Source organism: Callorhinus ursinus, unplaced genomic scaffold, assembly GCF_003265705.2.
Source record: "Callorhinus ursinus isolate GAN/ISIS: 27379988/994484 unplaced genomic scaffold, GSC_fseal_2.0 scaffold5, whole genome shotgun sequence".
NCBI lineage: Eukaryota > Metazoa > Chordata > Mammalia > Carnivora > Otariidae > Callorhinus > Callorhinus ursinus.
The window spans coordinates 21,028,038-21,051,149 of record NW_027397067.1 but is presented as its reverse complement, the minus strand read 5'-3'; the positions used below and the strand labels follow the sequence as shown (position 1 = coordinate 21,051,149).

The following is a 23,112-nucleotide window of genomic DNA, read 5'->3' as shown; positions in this document are numbered from 1 at the left end:
GGGGCTTGACGCCGCCTTCGGCCAGGCTCGGTTCTTGGGAACTCAAAGCCGAGAGGCAGGGGCGAGACCCTGGGACGCAAGTCCCAGCCTTACCCGGCGGGTTCGGGGTCGGTGTGTGAGCACCGGGGCTTATGTGGGACCCTTGGCAACTCCCGCCCAGGCTTTCTGCTCCCGCAGCCGGCAAGTCCAGAGGGGCAATAGTGCCAGCCGCGGAAAGCGGAGGGCGAGCGCTCCCGGAAGGGTCCCAGGGAGGGGCTGGAGGCCTGAGGAGTTAAATGCGCGACCCCCTGGGGACTGGAGGGCTAGGGGAGCGTCGGCCAATGGCTGCGGTGGGCGGGGAGGAGACCGGCTGGGGACCTGCGTGGGCCGCGTCCCTTCCCCACCCTCGCCCTCTCTATGCCCCGCGGCCCCGCCCGCCCACCGCTCTCTTAAACCCCCGCTCGACCCTCCCGGGCCGCCCGAAGCCTACCGGTGCGGAGCCCGCGCCGCCCTCAGGGTCCTGGAGGCGCCCGCCCGGCGGCGGCGCTCTCGAAGGTGGGTGCCGGGCTGGGGCGCCGCGGTGGCCCGGGGCCGTCGTCCGCCGGGGCGGTTGGGGAGCGCAGGAAGCAGGCGCTAGAGCAGTTCATCCTGCCTGGCCGTTTTCCCTTCTTGGGGCTTTCACTCCTTAAAATGGCTTGCAATCCGCAAGTGGCGTATCTTTGCCGTCAGGGGAGGCTCAGGAGGAGACTGGCAGATGCCTTCGTCGTGGCTGACCTCTCCTCCTGACCTCATGTTCTTTAATTTCTGAGTCACGACCCTGCTGGGTTTCCTTATTGGGCTCATTGATCTTGCCCTCGAGACCCGCCGGCCCTGAAGGTGCTCCATTCCTCGGCCTTGGTGAACTTGTGTCCATTAAAACGCCATCCTTTCGGGGTGGGGGCGGTGGCCGCCGAAGCTTCTCTCCCACCTGGCCTGAGACTCGTCTTCGTCTGCCCCCGAGAGGCGACCCCAGGCTCCCTAAAGCCCCAGGTGGGGAGATCAGAGTTCCCTGAGGGACCTGGGGAATGTGGCGGGACTCGGCCCACGTGGCAAACCCGGCGCGGGCTGCGGAGCTCTGAGCCGAGCCGAAGGTGGCGCCCTCCTCGTCGCTGCAGCCGGGCCCCTGGGTCCGCGGGGTCAGACCCGGAGCTCGAGGAGGGGCGGCCTTCCGGACCTGCCGCAGGGCTCGGGGAGCGCGTCTCTTTCTGAGCGAGGTGGCCGGGGGCCCTTGGCCCTTCCTTCGCTTCTGGGTACCCGGGAGCGCCTGGAGCCGCCGCCTGCCCCAGAGCCCAGTAAGGCCTTGCGCTCGGCTCCCGGCCGCTAGAGTGGGAGGGCCAGGGGGCTCCGACCGACCCTATAAAAGTTTTGTTGGACAGAGAAGAGGGCGGAAGAGGGAACTTGAAACGGATTTTGCAGGAGCCGGGTTTGGGGCAGGGTGTAGAGAATGGGTTGTTGGAAACCAACTGTGCTTGGTCGAGGCGTGCTTGCAGAGGGAAGGCAAAAGCGACACTTAACCGGGAACTTAGAGTCGAGTAAGATCCCGGGAGGTTTTCGTTCGGGGTTTTGCGTGTTTGTTTGCATTGCCGTTTTGTTAATGTGTTGTTTTGTTTTGCCTTGTTTGTGGGGTAGGGCTGGCGGGATCGAATTGGGAGCTTTCTGCGATTCCCTTGGACCCGGGTCTAGCTTGCCTGGTGGAGGGTAGGCAGGTGGGAGCAGGGCCGCAGCGCCCCGCGCCCCTCAGTTGCGCTTGCTTTCCCCGCAGACGCGCCGCGCGCTGTTGCCGGGGATGGCTCTGCGGCCGTCAGGTGAGGCGGGACCCCAGGACAAGACGGGCTACGCGCCTGAGAGGCTCCAGCGCAGCCCCCAAAACCTGGACGCCTACTACATGCCTTTCCCGCCCTATGGCCACTATGGGAACATGCTAAGCGCTGCGGAGGGAGATTTCCAACCTTTTCCACAGCTGGAGGCCGCCGTGTCTGCATCCCACGCTTTGCCCTCCTTCGCCTTCCGGCCCGCGCCTCCCTTGCTGAGCTCCAGCCTGGCCCTGCAGAGGGAGCCGCTCTACGATCTGCCCTGGTACAGCAAGCTGCCGCCGTGGTACCCAGTTCCCCACCTCCCCAGAGAGGTGCCACGCTTCAACAGCAACCACGAGTATACAGGCGCCACCAGTGAAGACTTGGGCCACATTGGTGGCCGAAGCGACAGTGGCCAGTGCTATGGACCTGAGGTTTTCATTCCGCCGTCGGCTGTGAATGCTTCCCTGCTACCTGAGGGGCCGAAGACGCCCCAGTTATTACCTTGCTCCCCCAGCAAGCGGTCTGAGGAGGGCTCCAAACTCCCGAACCAACCAGGGAAGTCGTCTCGCCGTTACCACTTCACCCAGGAAGACCTGCACTTAGTTCTGTTCGGGGTCATTCCCAGCGTGGAGCACTCAGCCCCTCTGCACCATGCAATTTCCGGCTTCCTGGTCCCCACAGACAGCTCTGGTAAAGGCGGTCACATGGGGCGGGAGCCAGGTTGAATGGGAATAGAGGTGGGAGCAGGAGTGGGGAAGGAGGATATTAAGGTGGATCCAAGACTGTCCAAGTCCAGTGGGGAAGTATATCTACTTCCCATCAGAGTATGGAGCCTGGGGAGGCCAAGCTCACTTCTGAGGCTCTACTTACCTAAATGCATGATTCCTAAGGTTGGTTTTAGTGGGAGCTGAGGGTCAAGAGAGACATGGTTCACACAGGGGACTTGTCAGCTGGGATCAGATTCTACCAGGATGTACCAGGTTATCTCCTTGAGAGCCTCATGCAATTCCTACTTGGAGTCCCAGCCTCGCCATCTGTCTTGACTTTGGTCAATCAAAGTCAGCATCATCTCTGATTCTCAAGTTCTTTAAATTTGCAAAATGGGGTTAATTACATAACCTTGCAAGGGTTGTTCTGAGTCTCAAATGAGAAATTTTATATGTAAAAGGAGCAGGAAAAAATATAAAGGATAAACCTCAAACTCAGGATAATGGTTACCTCCAAGAAGTGGGGAGGGAAACACCTTATGAAAAATAAAATTTTAACCCTTTTTTTCTAGGACCCGATTCTCTCTGTCGAACTCTGGATAAAGACTCGCTTCAACTACCAGAAGGTAGGCAGGGCTTCTTGCCTGGATTTCTGTCCCTGAACGAATACAGACAGTTTCCTCGGTGACTTTCCTACCTTGGCTTTGCCCTAGGTCTGTGCCTCAAGCAGACGATGTTCGGTGAGGTTCGACATTTTGGTGTGTTCTGCAGTAGTCTCATTGCCAAAGGAGTCAGGTTTGGGCCCTTTCAAGGTAAAGTGGTCAACGCCAGTGAAGTCAAGACCTATGGAGACAATTCTCTGATGTGGGAGGTAAATGAATGTTTCTGGTGGGTCGACATAGTGGGAAATGATGCTGGTGGGGAACAATGTTGGCTTCTGGCCCTCCGGGGGAATGAATCCTAGCCGGGGAGAGGGCACACTCTGCTGTCAGGGCTGCCCGTTTTTGCAGCAGAAAGAGAAGGAAAGGCAGACACTCATTCCCCCAAGAAAGCGCTTCTGCGTGCATTCTTTGTGTTTTGTGCTGCCTTAAATCGTTTTCATCTGTGAAGAGTAGCAATGAACTATACATTTAAAGAATATTTGTCTATATTTATAGGCAACACCAGATGCTTTAGAGGTTATACAGTGGTGCTGAGAATATGCCAAAGAGAAGAAAAACACATTTTAAAATTTGTGATATCATTTGCCTGTGAAATTAGCTATGGATTTTGAAAAACTGATACTCTTCTGTTTGGGGCATGCTGGTCGGACTCCAGTTTGTCAGAATATATCAGATCCCTCCCCTTGACCCTGAATTTTCTACTTCTAGGAGTATAGTTTAGGAAGGTAGTCTGAAATTCAGACTGTGTGGAAGATGTTAATCACAAAGTTGCTTATAATAACAAAACATTGGAGACAGTGGAATTGCACACAGCAGAGAAAGAATTAAAGTTTGGCTCCGCTAATATGCATGACAACTAGGTGGGGATAAAGCACAGAACTAATTGGTTGTCTTTACTACGTTGTGCATTAAATGCAACCTTCTCTTGTTCCCCTTTTCTCTGCTTATGGAATTAACATACTATAGAAATTTGGAAATTAAGCAAGCGGTGAAAGTAAGAATCTTTTAAAAATGTCACAGCACCTATAGAGAGATGCTTGATAAATCTATTAGGGCTTTAATAATATTAAATAATAATAAACATATTTAGTGGATTCAGGCATGAGATTTGGACTATAAATTTTTAATAAGTAATTTTACTTTACAGGTTAGGCCAAAAAAAAGTGCATTTTAAACTTTGTTTTATTTTATTTAGATCTTTGAAGATGGTCATTTGAGTCACTTTATAGATGGAAAAGGAGGTTCAGGCAACTGGATGTCCTATGTCAACTGTGCCCGTTTCCCCAAGGAGCAGAACCTAGTCGCAGTGCAGTGTCAAGGGCAGATCTTCTATGAAAGCTGCAAGGAGATCTGCCAGAACCAAGAGCTCCTGGTGTGGTATGGAGACTGCTATGAGAAGTTTTTGGACATTCCTGTGAGCCTTCAGGTTACAGAGCAGGGCAAGCAGGCGCCTGGTCCCTCTGAAGGTGAGTGCACACCTTTGCCTTTCCCAGTGAGGCTCTTCAGTGGAAGGACTTGGCTCTTTTCTGAACATGAACCCCCCCCTCCCGCGGCATCACCGCTGACCTCTGGAGCTCCTGCCCCCCAGAGGCTAATGCCCGGGAGACTAAACTGAGGGTGTCTCTAACCAGGGGGCACTACCCAGCTGGAGGAAAATGCCCTTATCTTTTTCCAGAGCTGCTGAAGCTACTTCTGTTCACAAGAAAACCTTTTCTTTTTCCCCTTCACCTCCTTCCAGAGAAAAAAATACAAGCAAAATAAATGGATGCAACCCCTTGCCTAGGTGAGCCAGTTTCTGATTCATCTGTGCTCAGACTAACACAGCCGATGACTCCATCAAAGCTCTGGAGCAGGGCTTTTCAAATGGGGGTTGCAGTATCTTAATGTGGTGGAAAATCAATTCAGTGGTTTAGACCATCTTTAAAAAGAAAAAAAAGGAATTAGAATACGGTAGAATAGAAAATGTCGACGTGAATCTCAAGTAAAAGTAAGCATTGTTTTCGTGAAGTTGTTTCAGATGGAGGTGTGTGTGTGTGTGTGTGTGTGTGTGTGTGTGTGCGCGCGCGCGCGCGCTAGCTAAGCCTCAAATATTTTAATAAAATGTCTTTCTTACTGTGGATTTTAGTCACCTTTGAGAAGCATTGAGCTAGACTCTCACTCTCAAATTTTAATGTGGATGTGAATATCTGGGGATCTTGGAAAGATGCAGATTCCCATTCAGGGCTGGGATCTGAGATTTCTGCATTTCTGTCAAGCTTCCAGGGGAAGCTGATGCTGCTGGCCCCTGGACCACATGCGAGCAGCAAGAAGCTAGAGGACCAGCAAGCCATTCCCTGGGAGTGAGCCTCTGGAATTTGCATTTTTAAAATGCTCTCTGACTGATTTTTACATACACAAAAGCTTGGGAATCCTTGATCTAGTAGGTGGTATGAGATAAATGCAAATTACTATAATGTGTGTAATAGGATGGAAGACCACCTTATTATGTTATAATAAATGTAATAAGTAACAGGTTAAAGAAAAGTGAATTGCTTTCATCACACACTACAGTGATTGTCTGCATGCGTATCTCCCTTGCAAACTGAGAACCTTCAGGGCAGGAAATAATCCTAAACACCTTAATATCGCCTTCTCCTGGATCCCAATGTATATTGAATGAAAGCAGAAGACGTTAGGATCAACATGGGAGAAGCTGCTTAGGGGTGAGATGTGTTGGGCTGGGAGAGGGAAGGCAATCCAGGTTTAGCCAAACCTCGGGTCATGATCCCAGGGTCCTGAGATCGAGGCCCGCATCAGGAGTCTGCTTCCCGAAGCCGAAGGAAGGAGGACATGCTCACAGGGATTAGACAGTGGACGATGAACAGCCTCTTCTTCCTAGGGTCCAAATAATGAGGTCCGGTCCGAATGGCTTTGCTAAACTATCTTCCTGCTGCCCCAACATGTGAATGGCGTGGGGCTAAGTCAGGGGTAGCAGTGAGATTGTGGGACTCTCTAAAGTCCGTGGACCTCACAGTTGTCTCTTACTTAGCACCAAACCAAGTAAGTCTTTTTGGTCACTTCCAAAATGTACTGATTGTTTTTGAAACAAAAGTGAAAAATACGGGGCACCTGGGTGGCTCAGCTGTTAAGCGTCTGCTTTTGGCTCAGGTCATGATCCCAGGGTCCTGGGATCGGGCCCCGCATCGGGCTCCCTGCTCCGCGGGAAGCCTGCTTCTCCCTCTCCCGCTCCCCCTGCTTGTGTTCCCTCTCTCTCTGTGTCTCTCTCTGTCAGATAAATAAATAAAATCTTTAAAAAAAAAAAAGTGAAAAATAGATTGAGAAAAATACATGCTTCATAACTCACAAAATATAAACATCTTCTTGAAAAAGTACTTAGCATTATGTATTGAGCTATTACAATGATCATAACGTTTGATTTCTCAGTAATACTCTTCTGGAAATTTGTCTTCAGAAAATAGTCCAGAAGGGAAAGCTTTTTGTCCTCAAGGATTTTTACTACAGCACCATCCATATTAGTGAAAAATCACAAACAAACCAAAATGCTCAACAGTGGAATAATTTTTTTTAAGAGTTTTTATTTATTTATTTGACAGAGAGACAGCGAGAGAGGGAACACAAGCAGGGGGAGTGGGAGAGGGAGCAGCAGGCTTCCCGATGCCAGCCTCGATCTCAGGACCCTGGGATCCTGACCCGAGCTGAGGGCAGACGCTTAAGGACTGACAGCCCCTCAGTAGTAGAATAATTCTTACGTAAATGATGATATATTAACATATGGAATAATATGCAGAAATCAGAAATCCCCATTTGGCAACAAGGAGCAAGGGGGAGGGCTTATGATAATGAATGGGGTTGAATAATACATATTTGAGACAACGTGTGGAAGGAAATTGGTAAACAGTTTTATTTGTTGGAAAGAATTATGGATGAATTCATTTGTTTTCTATTGTGAGTGGTTTGGGATAGGATTAAAAAGGAAAGAAAAATGAAAATTCCTCTGTCCCCTCAAAAGAACTGTTTTCCTCAAAGGCTTTTGGAGAGGATTGGTGGGAACTTCCCCCTTTCGGGTCCTGAGTGGGAGGGAAGAGTGTGGACCCTATGTGGGCGGGTTATTTGAGTATGCAAGCCTGCAGAGTGTGTGTCTTGGGGGATGGAGGTGTGGAATGTGAAGACGACTCTTTTTTTTTTTTTAAAGATTTTATTTATTTAATTGACAGAGAAAGAGAGAGACAGAGAGAGAGGGAACACAAGCAGGGGGAGTGGGAGAGGGAGAAGCAGGCTTCCCGCCGAGCAGGGAGCCCGATGCGGGGCTCGATCCCAGGACCCTGGGATCATGACCTGAGCCGAAGGCAGTTGCTTAACCAACTGAGCCACCCAGGCGCCCCGTGAAGACGACTCTTAATCGATACCAAACTCTGAACTGTGTGTGGTGGGGCAGGAAGCATCATTGTCAAAATCGGGAAGCCCCTTGGCTAAAAAAGCGTAGTTGACTGAGGGGGGGTGGGGGAGGAGAAGAAAGAAGGAAAGGGAGCAGGATAAAATCATTAGGTTAAGTTAAATTTCCAAAGACCTGAGCAGAAAATGTGGGCAGCTGAACCCCAATTAGTAAGAGTGTCGTGCCACCTTTTTGCCTAAGCAGTTCTTCTGCAAACTCACTATTGACCCATCACTTTGAATTCTGGTGTGCTTTCGAGCTTTGATTTGTAAAGATCACCGATCCCTATCTTGTAGACCCTCTCTTCCCACTGCTGGAGCAGGAAGGCCAGGTATTTCTGACCAATGAAAATGCTAGCTCTGAGCTAAAGCCATCCCAGCAAGGGAATTCTGAGAGTATTAGCACCTCAATGAAAGTGATAGACATCCCGGGCAATGGATAGTCCTGGGGTTGGCGGTTGCCTTCCTGGTTATTTACTTAATGAATGGTTTATTTCCTTAGCCACCTGTTAAACGTGCCTGGGATGTAGTTGTCAACTAACAAAGCCCCCAATGGATAGCTTCCCTGCAGTCCTGGTGCTAAGAAGATTTCCATCTACAGACTCTTGCATATACTTACTGCTGGCTCTTCTCTCCCTCCCCTCCCTGGGGCCAGACAATGGGGTCTCAGTGATGCATTCACAGTCAAAGCCACTTGATCCTTTGGAATCCAGAGTGTCCTCAGCATGTTTTTGTAGGTGGCCCTGGTCCTGTGCCCTCCCCCAACAATAGACACCCTTGGACCTGGGGCCTCCCTTGCTAGAGTCGGCTGAACCCTCTCTAACCTCTCCCTCCCTCCCTCCTCCATTGATAAAAACAGATTTACCTTTCTGGGTCTTAAGTCTATCACTCACCGATAGTATCACTCATATTGGTAAGAGCTCAATAAGTGACAGGATTAAATTAATCATCATGATAACCCTATGAATACAAGGGAAGGCAAGATAATTGTCATCCTCACTCCATACATTTTGGTTCTAACTCTGGAATCTCTTCCAGAAGTTCAGAGAAGTAAACCACAAGCTAAACAGGTGCCTAAGACTTTGTAAATGGGGTCAAATGGAACAGCCCTTGTGAAGCCTAGGAAGTAAGCTATTGGTGTCCATCATTGTCCTGTGTTCGTCAGTGACCGAGGTGAACTGCTTTGAACTTAAGAGTTTAAGCTGATCTGAAAGGAACACAGTACATATGTTTGGTATATTAACCTAACCTCCTAACACGTGCCAGTCAAGAGTGTGTTCAAGAACTGTAGGGCTGGGGCGGCACCTGGGTGTTTCAGTCAGTTAAGTGGGTTAAGTGTCTGCCTTCTAAGCATCTGCTCAGGTCATGATCTCAGGGTCCTGGGACTGAGCCAGCTTCGTTGGGCTCCCTGCTCAGCAGGGGAATCTGCTTCTCCCTCTGCCTCTGCCTCTCCCCCTGCTCATGCTCATGCTCTGTTGCTCTCTCCTCTCAAATAAATAAATCTTAAAAACAAAAAACAAAAAAAAACTGTAGGGTTGAACTGCTCTTAAATAGGGCTGGCGGCAGGGCTTCGACAAATACATTTCAGGGAACAAAGGGGAAGGAGAGCCTACAAATTAAGAGATTGAACAGACATAGCAAACCATAGACAACAAGAAGACTGAATCCAAAATTGAACTGATTGGAAAATAATTACACATATGTGTATACACATTTATTTCTTCCAGGAATAAGAGTTAATTGTTTAGGTATGATAATGGCAATACGGTTACTACTTTTTAAAAAGTATTATCTTTAAAAGATTATAATTTGAAGTATTTATGAACCAAATGATAATTAGTATTGAAATAGTCATGGAGGCAAATGATAGAAATGAAAACAAAGGGCGCCTGGGTGGCTCAGTTGGTTAAGCGACTGCCTTCGGCTCAGGTCATGATCCTGGAGTCCCGGGATCGAGTCCCGCATCGGGCTCCCTGCTTGGCAGGGAGTCTGTTTCTCCCTCTGACCCTCTTCCCTCTCATGCTCTCTATCTCTCATTCTCTCTCTCAAATAAATAAAATCTTTAAAAAAAAAAGAAATAAACAAAATTAGCTATGAATTGGTCATTGTGAAAGCTTGGTGTTGAGCACATGAGGGTTTATTATGCCATTATTTTGACTTTAGTATATGTTTAAAATTTCTGTAATGAAACGTTTTTAAAAAATCCTCTTGGAGGAAGTAAGAATGAGGGATGGGAGCTGATAAAGCCATTGGCCCTTATTCCCCTGTGTTTGACAGAGTCTGCAGAAGGCTACAGATGTGAAAGATGTGGAAAAGTATTTACCTACAAATATTACAGAGATAAGCATCTCAAGTACACCCCCTGTGTGGACAAGGGTGACAGGAAATTTCCCTGCAATCTCTGCAAACGGTCCTTTGAGAAGCGGGACCGGCTCCGGATCCATGTCCTTCACGTTCATGAGAAGCACCGGCCTCACAAGGTAAGAAGGGGGGCGGTGAATGATGGACGACCCATGACTCACGTGGCTTTCATGCTCCTTCCTCCAACCCCTGAGTACACACTTCTGGGTATGAGTTGTGGGGACACAGTGCCTGATGAGACAGGGTCTGTGAAGGAGGGGACAATGCCGTGGAAGGGCAGACATGAGCCAGCCCAGTGACAGAGTGCTAGGACAGATGCACAGGTAGAGAGGGGCCCGGAGGAAGGGTGTCCACTTCTACCTGGACACATGGGCTGTGAGAGAGGTCTCACGGAGGAGGTGGCCTTGAGCCGAGTTCAGAAGGACGGTAGGATGTCTGATTTTTATCCGAGGCAGGATTGGTTGGGGACGGGGAGAGGGTTAAGACATTCCAGGCGGGAAGGAGCCTAGCATGTGCTTTGTGGTAACTGCACCTTGTTCTATAATCTTATGTGGGCATATTGACAATTGTAGACGAAGATGAACATGGGCATGGCCCAGGGAATGGAAGGCCTGTGTGGCACGCTGAGGATTTTGTCAGGAAGGAAAGCAACAATGGCAATAGGCAATAGGCAATAGGCAATGGCATTTTCTACCATTCCGGATAGGTGGTCGCTCTGCCAGGCTTGGTGCAAAACAGTACAGGCGACCATTGGGCTTATCTAGAAGAAAGGATGGGACTTGGGTACAGACAGACATGGGTTTGATTCTCGGCCCTGTCAGGACTAGCAGATGAGGCTACCACCTGAGTGACTCCAGAGTCCCAGTCTTGTTCTTTTGAAAACTGGAGTAATTTTCATAAAATTGCCCTTACCCACCACCTCCTGTTCACAGCTAAGCTTCTAGAAGAATCCCAGTCAACCACTGTATTATTTACTCCTGTAAAGTGTATTTTTACGATAATCTAAGAACTCCTTTTTGCTCTTCAAAAGACATTTAATATAATTAGTTTTCAACAATCCCTTGGTCGTCCGGATCTACAAAAATATCCATGCCAGCCTGGACCCCTCCAAATCCCACTTCCAACAGAAAAGCACATACTTACCAGAATTCTAAGAACATTTGAAGTATTAAGACAGTGAAATTATTTCTAACCCATTGACAGGGAAAAAGGAAAAAGTTACACTCCAGTATTCTGAAAAAAGTAGATACTGCATGTTCATCAACACGGAACTGGTTATATAAATTATGTTTTGCTTAATAAGCCAAAACAAGTTGCAGAATTTGTATATAATGATGCCATCTGAAATGGTTTATTATGTATGCTATGCATGATGTTCACACACAAATGGAAAAACAGAAAGTAACACATCCAACTGCTAGCTGTCATTTTGGGAGTATGATTAAGAACAAAGCCAAGAGCAATTTTCATAGTTTCACTTGGAAAACATTTAGTTTTTTATTTCTAATTTTTATTTTTTAACATGAGAAAAGAACTTATGCTTGGTAAATATAATTTGGAGAAAACAAGCCACCTGATATGCCATGACCCACGTTAAGACATTTAAAGGTGTAATTTTTTTCTATGTGTGTATGTGAACATGCAGGTATTTTTAATATACTTGGGGTTATTATGAGACTACTTTTCTTTTCTTTTCTTTTCTTTTAAAGATTTTATTTTATTTATTTGAGAGAGAGAGCACAGAGGGGGTAGGGTCAGAGGGAGAAGCAGACTCCCCGCTGAGCAAGGAACACAATGCGGGACTCAATCCCGGGACTCTGGGATCATGACCTGAGCTGAAGGCAGTTGCCCAACCAACTGAGCCACCCAGGCGCCCCGAGGCTACTTTTCTGACTTTAACACTACATCACGAGTAATTTATAAACATAGTAATGACTGCATCAGTGTATGAGATGGATGTGCCTTCGTTTATTTTTTTTATTTTTATTTTTTTAAAGATTTTTTTTTATTTATTTGTTTGAGAGAGAGAATGAGAGACAGAGAGCACGAGAGGGAAGAGGGTCAGAGGGAGCAGCAGACTCCCTGCTGAGCAGGGAGCCCGATGTGGGACTCGATCCCGGGACTCCAGGATCACGACCTGAGCCGAAGGCAGTCGCTCAACTAACTGAGCCACCCAGGCGCCCGTGCCTTCGTTTATTTAACCAATTCCTGCTGTGTGAATTTTCTCCCAGTGTGTCTACAGTGAACAATATTATATAGAAATTGTTCTCTCTGTTATCCATGTTTGATCCCATGCTTGATGGGATAGATTCCTATAAGTAGAAAAACTGGGTCAAAGGGTATATACAATTTGAAGGCTTGAATTAGGGCACTAAACAGCTTTCCAGAGAAGGTGTCGATTTATAGCACGGCCGGGGAGGGGGGGTTTGCAGTGGAGTAGGCAACACGGGGTCTCCTACAATACCACTGTCCTTTCCTGTTGCCATTGCGACAGATGAAAATGGTACCTTGCCTTAATTTGCATCTTAATTAATACGTGGTTTAAATGTTTAAACTATATTTTATTGGCACTCTATTTGTCCTGTCATCTGTCCATGTATGTCCTTGGAAAATATTTCTATTGCTACATGTTTTTGTAATATTTTACAAGCCATATTTTATCAATTGTAGGTTTTTATGTTTCTGAAACATGTTTTCTGAAACTGAATGTGTTTAACAAGCGATGGTATGCCATAATTTTAATTGGTAGCATTTTTTTTTCTAGTTAGCACAGCAAGTGATCTTAACCTGATGGGATATACACCACTTAGGATATTTGTCAGATTTGCTGCAGCTAGATCAAAGGGTGTTTGTTAAGAAAAAAGTAGAAGCTACAGGACTTATTAAAGGTCACCAGAGCTCCATCCAGATATTTCTACTAAAATGCTGGCTGGGTCCTTCGCCTAAACTCTGAAGACAGTGGTGGTCTTGGGTCAGGGTTTGAGGGGAGAAGCTGTACTCAGGTGCTGCCATCTTTGAAACTGGGAGACTGTAGACCAGGCTGTCCCGGAGATGACCAGGATGACAAGGAAGGCGTGGAAGCTGGGAAGAGTGAAGTGAGGAGCCGGTTTTATGGTAAAGTGGGGGAATAATCATTTTAAACTGGCAATACAAGAGGATGAGTCCCGTGTCCTCAGTGTCCCTAAGAGTTCTTCTTTAGTGATCTTCTCTTTGCAAACTCTCCCTGAGTGGTCTTGTCTTTTATCATGACTCTGGGGGCACCTGGGTCGCTTAGTTGCTCAGTCAGTTAAGTGTCTGCCTTCCGCTCGGGTCATGATCTCGGGGTCCTGGGATGGAGCCCCACATTGCGAGCCTCCTATCATGCTCTCCGCTCAGCGGGGAGTCTGCTTCTCCCTTTCACTCTCACTCTGTGTTCTCTCTCTCTCTCTCTCTCAAATAAATAACCTTTTAAAAAATATATATCATGACCATAAATAGCATTTCACATGGGTATCTTATCTCTAAGCCAAGAATTCTGTTCTGAGGGGCACCTGGGTGGTGGCTTAGTCGGGTAAGTGTCTGCCTTTGGCTCGGGTGGTGATCTCTGGGTCCTGAGATCAAGCCCTGCCTCGGCGGGGAGCATGCTTCCCCTCTCTCTCTGCCTGCCTCTCTGCCTGCTTGTGATCTCTCTCTGTCAAATAAAATAAAATCTTAAAAAGAAAAGAATTCTGTTCTAAGCTCATGGAGTGTATATGTAGCTGCCTTCTGAGCATCTCAACTGGAGTTTCCCACAGAACTTTTATTTTTACTGCTAAACATTTTTTATGCTCTTTTAGTTTTCTTTATTTTACATACTTTTAATTTTGAGTACTTAGCTTTTAAGGTGATAAAATATATTTAATTTGCAGAAGCTCAAAACAAAACATTTAACTTGAAAAAAAGAAAAAAAAATCTCCCGTGAAGCAGACATGAAGAACCTAAGATAAATTAAAAAAACAAAAAACAAAAAACATTCAGGGGGCGCCTGGGTGGCTCAGTCGTTAAGCGTCTGCTTTCGGCTCAGGTCATGAACCCAGGGTCCTGGGATCGAGTCCTGCATCGGGCTCCCTGCTCAGCGGAGAGCCTGCTTCTCCCTCTCCTACTCCCCCTGCTTGTGTTCCCTCTCTCGCTGTGTCTCTCTCTGTCAAATAAATAAATAAAATCTTTTTTATAAATAAATAAAATTCAGTTTCTGAAAGAGAAAAAAAATTGATTGACAAAAATGTCAGAAGATGCTGGGTGCACAACCAACAGTGGAAAGCCCTGTATTATCACCCCTATTTCCAGCATTTAAAACCTAAATGTACGTACCTCCTTTTCAGATGATTTGTCGAGCAAAATTAATGAAGAACACAAAAATGTCAGAGGATGTCCCTGTAGTTCATAACAATGAGTCCCAAAAGTTTATCCAGGAATTTAGAAAGTCATTCCTCTCCAACCTCCTGAAATTCCTGACCAATGGAGAGAAGACTGTTTTTCCAAAAATCAGTTTCTTAGATTACATCAATTGCTCAAAATTATGCCAGACTTTTAATTTTCTTTGTGTTTTGTTTTTGACTTCTAAGCTTTTTGTTTTTGCTAGGATTTCTAATTACAAGTGGAAAATGTAGTTTTTTAATTGTGTAATATTTTTTGAGTCCTTTTTTTTCTTTTACATGGGCTCCACGCACAGCATGGAGCTCAGTGCAGGGCTTGAACTCAAAACCCTGAGATCAAAAGACCTGAGCTGAGGTCAAGAGTCACACACTTAACCGACTGAGCTGCCCAGATGCCCCTTCTTTGAGGATATTTTACTTGCATGTGGGTTTTTTTATTGTTATGTTAATCACCATATATTACATCATTAGTTTTTGGTGCAGTGTTCCATGATTCATTGTTTGTTCATAACACCCAGTGCTCCATGCAGAACGTGCCCTCCTCAATACCCATCACCAGGCTAACCCATCCCCCTCCCCCCCTCCCCTCTAGAACCCTCAGTTTGTTTTTCAGAGTCCATCATCTCTCATGGTTCGTCTCCCCCTCTGACATACTCCCCTTTTCTTCCTCTCCTGTTATCTTCTTCTTTTTCTTTTTTCTTAAAATATGTTGCGTTATTTGTTTCAGAAGTACAGATCTGTGATTCAACAGTCTTGCACAATTCACAGTACTTGCATGTGTTTTTGATAGTTTGGCTAGATTCAGAGTTTTAGATAGAAATGATTTTCAAAAACCTTCAAGGCATCTTTCTGTTTTCTCTTATCATTTGATGGCAATTTGTTTCTTATCGGTTTATAAGTAACTGGTTTTCTTTGTGGAAATTGTTCTTTATCTTTGGAATTCTGAAATTTTAACAGAACATGTCAGGTTGGATGTCTTTTTCTTTTTTTCCTGCTTTGTAATCAGTGAAGTACAAAGTACTCTTTCCATTTGAAGGCACAAGTCCTAAACTGACAGGAATTTTCTTGTTCATTCTTTGGTTATTTCCTGTCTTCTAGATCTTTGTTCTCTCCTGGAACTCCTTTTGACCAGATATTAGGTTGAACCTACCTCCCTGTGCTTAACTTTTAATTTTTTTTTGGTCTTCATTTGCAGAGAGTGCCCTAATCTTATTTTCCAAATCATGTATTTAGGCTTTATATTTGATCTGTTCTTTTTGCAGCATCAACTCAAACATCTGACCAGAACCCATACTTCCAGAATCATCAGTGTAGCCCTGGGTTGTCTTTCCCCTACCTTAAAGACCCCTCAGTCTGAGTTCTGTAACCTCTGCCTATAGACGTATACTGGATAAATACAATATTTCACCTTTACTCCCAGAGAAACATAATGGTAAAATGAAGACGCTCATTTTAACCGTGTGGTCTCTTTACACCTTAGTGTTCTACGTGTGGGAAATGTTTCTCTCAGTCTTCCAGCCTGAACAAGCATACAAGAGTCCACTCTGGAGACAGACCATACCAGTGTGTGTATTGTACAAAGGTAAATGGAACCTCCTTCCAAGGGATCTGCCTTGAGCCCCGTTTGGATGTTCATGGAGAAGAACTTGAAGCATAAAGCCTGGCTTATAAGGAGTTCTTGATTAGTCCATTATCAGTCCAGTCCCCATTTCTGCCCCTAAAAAATGCTACAGTCTGCTTAAGATGGTCAGATAGGACCTCCTGTGACCAAATTGGCATTTAAGACCCGTGGAATGAAATACACCCCTGGGGGTGCTGGGATGGCTCGGTCATTAGAGCATGAGACTCTCGGTCTCAGAGGCGGGCAGTTCAAGCCCCACATTGGATGTAGAGATTACTTAAATGAACAAACAAAATTAAAAAAAAAAATACACCCCTAGTTTACAGGGAGACCTGATGATTGCAGACATGATTACATAGTTTTGAAGAGCACAGACTCTCAACTCTAGACCAACATTGCCGAAATGGAATCTAATGTATCTTATACGGAATATTGAACAATAAAAATGAAGAGACAAATATGTGGTTAGGGGTTGCTAGAATAGAACCATAGTTTGACCATGCTTTAGAACTTATACCAAAACACCTCATGTCCTATTTTGATGATAAACATTTATACTGTCCAGTGCTTAGTTAGCCATTAGCCATATGTGGCTATTTAATAAGAATGAAATAAAATGGAAAAATTCCATAATTTGGTGGCACAATCCACATTTCAAGTGCTCAGTAGCCCCATGTGGCCTGCAGAAAGTCCTATTGGATAGCACTGGGATAGACTGATCCTATCATCAAGTTACTCAAATTTTTTATAATAAAGCCATAAAAGAAATGTAGGCCATGTTAGGGGGACATCTAAGCCTCTCACAGCAGCATAAAACATTGAGTGTACCAGGCTTACGGAAACAATACTGCCAAAGAAATTGTGTGTCAACAGCATGGAAATTATCAACAGAGAGAAATGAGGCTGAGATACAAGTAGACCAGGTGCAACCAGCAGAGACTGATGGAGATGACCGTGCATTTGTATGAAAAAGGCAGGCTGTCCCGAGGGATAAATTCCGTCCGGCAGGATTTCCGGAGCAAGGTCAGAATAGCCCCACAACACATCCTGTTTCTGGAGTTCTTACTCCGATCCCCACTGTGGACTTCCAGCTCAGCTGGGGTTTAGAGAGGCGCTGAAGGGGAATTAAATCCACTTAGGACATGAACGAGTTATTTGGCATCCCGGTTTAGACCCCAGTTACTTACGCTGGTAAAGACTGACCATGTTCCAAACAATTATAGCTTGTGCACCTTACTAGGTAGTGTGACCCAACTCCAGACACCCCCTCAGTGTGTGGCACTTCTCTCCCAGCACCCCAAATCTGAAGCCACCAGTTTCACCTGGTGTTTTCTGTCACTGTCAGTGGACCCCAGAACAGAGTCATTACATCTCTCATGTACTACTTGAAGGTGACAAAGGTCAGAGCATAGTACTGAAATGAATGAGGAGAAAGGTTATAAATCAGGAAAAGAACAGAAGTGGCCAAGAGAAGATGTAAAAACAGCAAAGTACTAGTGTGACAGCCATTCTGGAAAAGTTCAGCAGTTTCACTAAAAACTAAACTCGTTAGCTGCCATACAACCCAGCAGTTGTCCTGGGTACTTATCTCAGAAATGAAGGCTTAACCTGTACACAAATGCTTGTCGCAGCTTTATTCATGAGAACCCAGACCGGAAACAACCCAGACGTCCTTCAACGGGTAAGTGATTGAACAGACTGGGGTACATCCTCACCAGGGAGTACTACTCAGCAATTAAAAAGGCATGGACTGTTGTACACACACCAGCTTCCATGGATCTCCAGAGAATTATGCTCAGTGAGAAGAGCCAATCCCAAAAGTAATATTCTTCAAGTGATAAAATGATAGAAATGGAGAACAGATTAGTGATGGCCACGGCTTAAGAAAAAGGTGGGAGTGGGGGAGATCAGTATGGCTCTAAAATGGCAACATGAGTCATCCTTTGACGAAATTGTTCTGTATCTGAACAGTCAACACCCACATCCTGGTTATGATACTGCAGTATAGTTGTGTAAGAGGTAAGCACTGAGGGAAACTCGGTAAAGGGTACACAGAATCTCTAATAAAGTTTTAAGTTTTTGTTTGTTTTTTTTTTTAGCGAGCCAGCATGTGTGAGCTGGGAGGAGGGGTGGATTGAAGAGGAGGAGAATCCCAAGCAGGCTCCATGCCCAGTGCAGAGCCTGACATGGGGCTCGATCCCACGATCCTGAGATCGTGACCTGAGCCAAAAATCAAGAGTCAGTTGCTTAATCAGCTGAGCCACCCAGGTGCCCCTCAGAAAGTTTAAGTTAAAAAAGAAAGAAACCGGAGCACCTGGCTGGCTCAGTCAGTGGAGTAGGCAACTCTTGATCTTGGAGTTGTAAGTTCGAGCCTCGTGTAGGGTGGAAAGATTTACCTAAAAATAAAATCTTAAAAAAGAAAAGAAAAAATCAGTAAGATGCTGATTGATACAGAGACCTTGGCCAATAGTAGCTACTCCTGTAATGCACGTTCTCTTGGGCTGTGGTCCTAGGTCCACTGGCATTGGAATTGCTTGTTTAAATGGAGGTTCCTGAGCCTCCTGTCAGTCAAGCCCTTTTTTATTAAGGCTACTACTGTTGACCAAGCGTGCTCTATAGCCTTAAAGCCCAGATTCATCCATGATTCATCCATTGGAGAATTAAGGGTCAGTGACGGTGAAATTAAGCCCTTTGTCTAGTTGGCTGTCCAGGTGAAGGAAGTTTACCTTTTCTTCTGCTTTTTGTTCTCTGCAGAGGTTCACTGCCTCCAGCATCCTCCGCACACATATCAGGCAGCACTCCGGGGAAAAGCCCTTCAAATGCAAGTACTGTGGTAAATCTTTTGCATCCCACGCTGCCCATGACAGTCACGTCCGACGTTCACACAAGGAGGATGAGGGCTGCTCTTGCAGCATCTGCGGAAAAATCTTCCCAGATCAAGAAGCATTCTACTCCCACGTGAAGCTTCATGAAGGCTACTAGCCCTCAGAATGATGGGGACAATGTAAAACCAAAGGCTAGGATTCAGTCTTTGTTTTTCTTGCTTTTGGGTGTGTTGTATGAACAGTGATCGTTATACTGAGATGAGAAACAGAAAAATGGAACCGGCCAATAAGCTGAATTTATCAGATTTATTTCACCAGCTTTCACAGAAATGTGTTTCACAAGAATGGAGTTTTGGTGAATTTATCTAGAAATAAGTGAGAGCTGGCTATTAATATTGAGCTTCCAGGTCTGGAAACAACACAAACCCTGAGAGAGGGACTATATTTTATTTTGGGAACTGGGAGTAGAGTTTGATTTTGTGATGAAAAAGACCTTTTCTCTACTAGTTGCCTTGGGTCCCCAATTGTATTATGGCTCTGGCCGTTACCTGGTCTATTCTTCATAGAATAAAGTCTTTAAAACTCATTCAACCTTGAGCTTCATTAGTATTATAACTAAGTGTTCAGACATAAATTAATCTCCTATCTTTTTTGGATTCATTTTCAACCCCTAGTTCCCACTCCTTCCCCCATCACATGGCAAATGCCTGTTAATTTGTTTAGCACCATACAGAATTACTCAGAGGACGCAGAAGTTATTCACCTCATCATCTGAGAGCTTTGTAACTGGGGAAAAAAAATTATTACCAAATGAAGAAAGGTTTAAGAACTGCGATCAACTAAAAAATAAATGTTTTTGTATTGCTCTAGTTTTAAACCCAATTTCTTTAATTTTTTTTTTTAAGATTTTATTTATTTGTCAGAGAGCAAGTGAGCACAAGCAGGGGGAGCTGCAGACAGAAGGAGAGGGAGAAGCAGGCTTCCTGCTGAGCAAGGAGCCCGATGGGACTCGATCCCAGGGCCCTGAGATGACCTGAGTCGAAGGCAGACGCTTAACCGACTAAGCCACCCAGGCGCCCCAAACCCGATTTCATTCCTGATGGAGAGACAAGTGGACTCTTTTCAGGTCTAATTAGCCGGTTCATACTAGTATATAGAATGTAAAAAAAGGAGGCCCACTGAAAAGAAAAATGTGCCGTATCAGTTATCATGAGGCTGATAACAAACCTTGGGCAATATCTTTGCTAATATGCGAGAGAGACAGAGACTCATTTCATGTGGGTAATATTAGCCGATATTTGTAAATGAGCGTGAACCCTGAGAGATGGTACCACTGAGCTCGCCATCTACAGAGAAGGAAATCAAGGCTTAGAGTAAGGAAGTGATGCAGCCTTCGCCTCCAAGGGACAAAGCCAGGTCTGCCCACTCCACCACCCAGTTTCCTAACGAACGAACCAGTATGCTCAACTATGAATCCTGCTAAGGACATAGCCTTTTTCTGTCATTTATCCCTATATCAAAGCAAACAACAAACCCACTTTTAAATATTCACATGGGACATCTGAGACCAGAATAAGAGTGTTCCATTGGGGACCATAGCTACTAAGCTATTATGTCACATCCCTAGCCATGGTGCTACTGACTGCTTAGGATTTTTCTTCACCCTTTATCCATGGTCCATGGCTTTCAAAATGGAGCAAACTCAATATGGAACAGATGCCCCATCCAGAGGGAGGCCCCCAGCTGTAGCAGAGTCCTTGGAGAGAGCTATAGTGCAGGTGGAGAGGCAGTGACAGATTCTCCTCTGGGGAATCCTCTGCTGCGTTGACCAGGGCTGAGTAATTTATCCTAATGGGAATGTGCCCTGTTGTTTTAGGACTGTTTTAGTTCATGTTAATTAAGTCAGAACAATAGTCTTTTGAAAAGATCCGGGGCTCATCCTGTAATTAGGCAGCCTTTCTTTGACTGCCAGTTCATTTTTACAATCAAACAGTAAAGCAAGACATCAGGAACTCCTGTGATGCCCATTTTTTCACTAGTTGAATCATTCAAATTAAGTACTTTGTTCTTTGAACTAGCATAGTAGCAAAGGAAGGGAATAATGGGTTTTTTTGCCCTTTTCTAACAGTCACGCCAAAATGCCTGCATGCCAAATAATACTTTACATGGACCAAGCAGGCTTAATCTGACCTGTTTCCGCGAAGTTTGGATCATCCTGATCAGGTTCCATATCTCAATTTTTGATTTGGAAAATGCAGTCAATTTACAACATCCTTCTTTGGTAATTACCTTAAGCTCTCTTGTGTTTATTGAAAACGCGTATCTCATTTTTTTTTTTTTAAGTAAGCTTTACACCCAATGTGGGGCTTGAACTCACCACCCTGAGATGAAGAATCACATGCTCTATGGACTGAGTCAGCCAGATGCCCCTTAAAATGTGTATCTTATCTATTTTTAAAGATAATTCGAGTCACTTATAACGATCTTAAAAAAGACTAAGGCAGTCAATTTAGAAGACTAACCATTACATAAAAGTAGGATGAAATTAAAGCTCTGGGCTGATACAATTACACTGGCTGGATATTGTTGGAACATAATGCATACAGTACAGATTTTGGGGTTGGACAAACTTATTTTGTCTGCCATTTCCTCATTTGCATAATGCTGGGCAAGTCATTTCATTTCTGAGGTTTAACATTCTCATCTGTAAAATAATGTCATAATTATGATATAGGGTGATGAGGATTAAATAAAATGAGATGACTTTCATTCAGGATGATACTTACTAAAGCCATTTCCTTTCTCTTGTCAGTCAGGCAAAAGGGAGACAGAATTATGCTGATTTTATTGTTGATATCTATCCTTTCAGTGGTTCTCAAAAAGCATGATTCCTGAACCAGCAGTGTTAATGTCACCTGGGGACTTATTAGAAAGGCAAATTTTCAGGCGCCTGGGTGGCTCAGTTGGTTAAGCGACTGCCTTCGGCTCAGGTCATGATCCCGGAGTCCCGGGATCGAGTCCCGCATCGGGCTCCCTGCTCTGCGGGGAGTCTGCTTCTCCCTCTGACCCTCCCCCATCTCATGTGCTCTCTCTCTCTCTCATTCTCTCTCTCTCTCAAATAAATAAATAAAATCTTAGTGGGAAAAAAAAAAAAGAAAGGTGAATTCTCTAGCCCTACCCAGTATTCCCCGAATCAGAGACTCTTGCGGTAGGGGCCCAGCAATCCATAATGAAGTTTGAGAACTGTGGCTGTATTTGATTTCTCTTCCTAGTCCCTACAGCATAGCAATGGGTAAAACTTGAGTAGCTGGGTGACTTGGCAAAATCACAAAAGCTGTTCGTTAGGAGGAACCATTAGAATGCAGATTGCAGGCACAACAGTGCTCTTCCTTGGAATAATGGATACCAACAGAACCCAGTTTTATCATTTTACTGTTGGAAATACAGAACTCCTTCTGCAGCTCTGAGTTGATTGATGGAATTTCAAAGCCTTCTATGAGTTAATTCCTCTGGTTATTTTCCCAATCTGAGTCTAAGTCTGATGATAAATATCATCCATTCGTTCATTAGAGTTTTTTTTTTTAAAGTGCATAAATAGAGACATCTGAACCCTGGAAAAATAACTAGGCTCGAAGTAAAGTGGTCTCCCTGATATTGATGGAGCTCTTAATGGGCCCTCAGGGCGTCCTTCTAGGACTGGGGGAAGTTGCCGGTTGCAATGAACAAAGCTATCAAAGCAGACAGATGCTCAGGACCTCTGTGAGGCCTGCACTAGGCTCAGCTTTGTAGCCATAAAGTCATAGCTCCCTTGGTACCCAAGCGGTGCAGGGCAGGGTGGGGCTGGGAAGAGCTGCCTTCACAAGATGATAGAGATAAGATCACAAATACTGTCCTAGACCACCTATTACTGGTAAGCCTCATTTTGACATTACGGGTTGTACAGTATTTCATTCATGGTGATTTTTAAGTACTTTTGAGAGTTATTTATGACTTCTTAGGGGCACTAATTACACTGAACTGTGATTTCTTGAATCCTATCCAAAGCTCAGAAGAATAAATTTCTACACGAAATATATCAAAGGGATTTAAATTCCGTTCTTAATTTTTACAAACAGGCATTTTACAAAAATGCTATGTGTTCTTGCACTTGCTCCCACAGTATGTCCTATTCTACATATATCTACATCCATTATTTTTAAAATGCTACTAAGGGTGCCTGGGTGGCTCAGTTGGTTAAGCGACTGCCTTCAGCTCAGGTCATGATCCTGGAGTCCCGGGATCGAGTCCCACATCGGGC

At 45.2% G+C, this 23,112-nt stretch overlaps 1 protein-coding gene across 3 annotated transcripts; it reads left to right on the top strand.

The window, feature by feature from the left end:
• The first annotated feature begins 433 nt into the window (after window positions 1-433).
• PRDM14 (PR/SET domain 14) lies at window positions 434-19,360 on the top strand. 3 transcript variants are annotated; one of them, XM_025870560.2, is made up of 8 exons: window positions 434-534; window positions 1,781-2,504; window positions 3,094-3,147; window positions 3,235-3,392; window positions 4,379-4,649; window positions 9,892-10,094; window positions 15,850-15,951; window positions 18,745-19,360. In XM_025870560.2, exons 2-8 carry the CDS (start codon window positions 1,805-1,807, stop codon window positions 18,970-18,972), a joined length of 1,716 nt encoding a protein of 571 aa, XP_025726345.1. In that variant the 5' UTR covers window positions 434-534; window positions 1,781-1,804; the 3' UTR covers window positions 18,973-19,360. The 3 variants fall into 3 exon arrangements, with proteins under 3 accessions (XP_025726345.1, XP_073748794.1, XP_073748793.1); XM_073892692.1 differs by lacking the exon at window positions 434-534 and adding an exon at window positions 1,184-1,310; XM_073892693.1 differs by lacking the exon at window positions 15,850-15,951.
• The last annotated feature ends 3,752 nt before the right edge of the window (window positions 19,361-23,112 follow it).

Coding starts and splice junctions, on each gene's coding strand:
- PRDM14 (XM_025870560.2), top strand. CDS start 1,805: ATGGCTCTGCGGCCGTCAGGTGAGGCGGGACCCCAGGACAAGACGGGC. Junction 2,505..3,093: donor GGTCCCCACAGACAGCTCTG/GTAAAGGCGGTC, acceptor CTTTTTTTCTAG/GACCCGATTCTCTCTGTCGA. Junction 4,650..9,891: donor GGCGCCTGGTCCCTCTGAAG/GTGAGTGCACAC, acceptor TGTGTTTGACAG/AGTCTGCAGAAGGCTACAGA.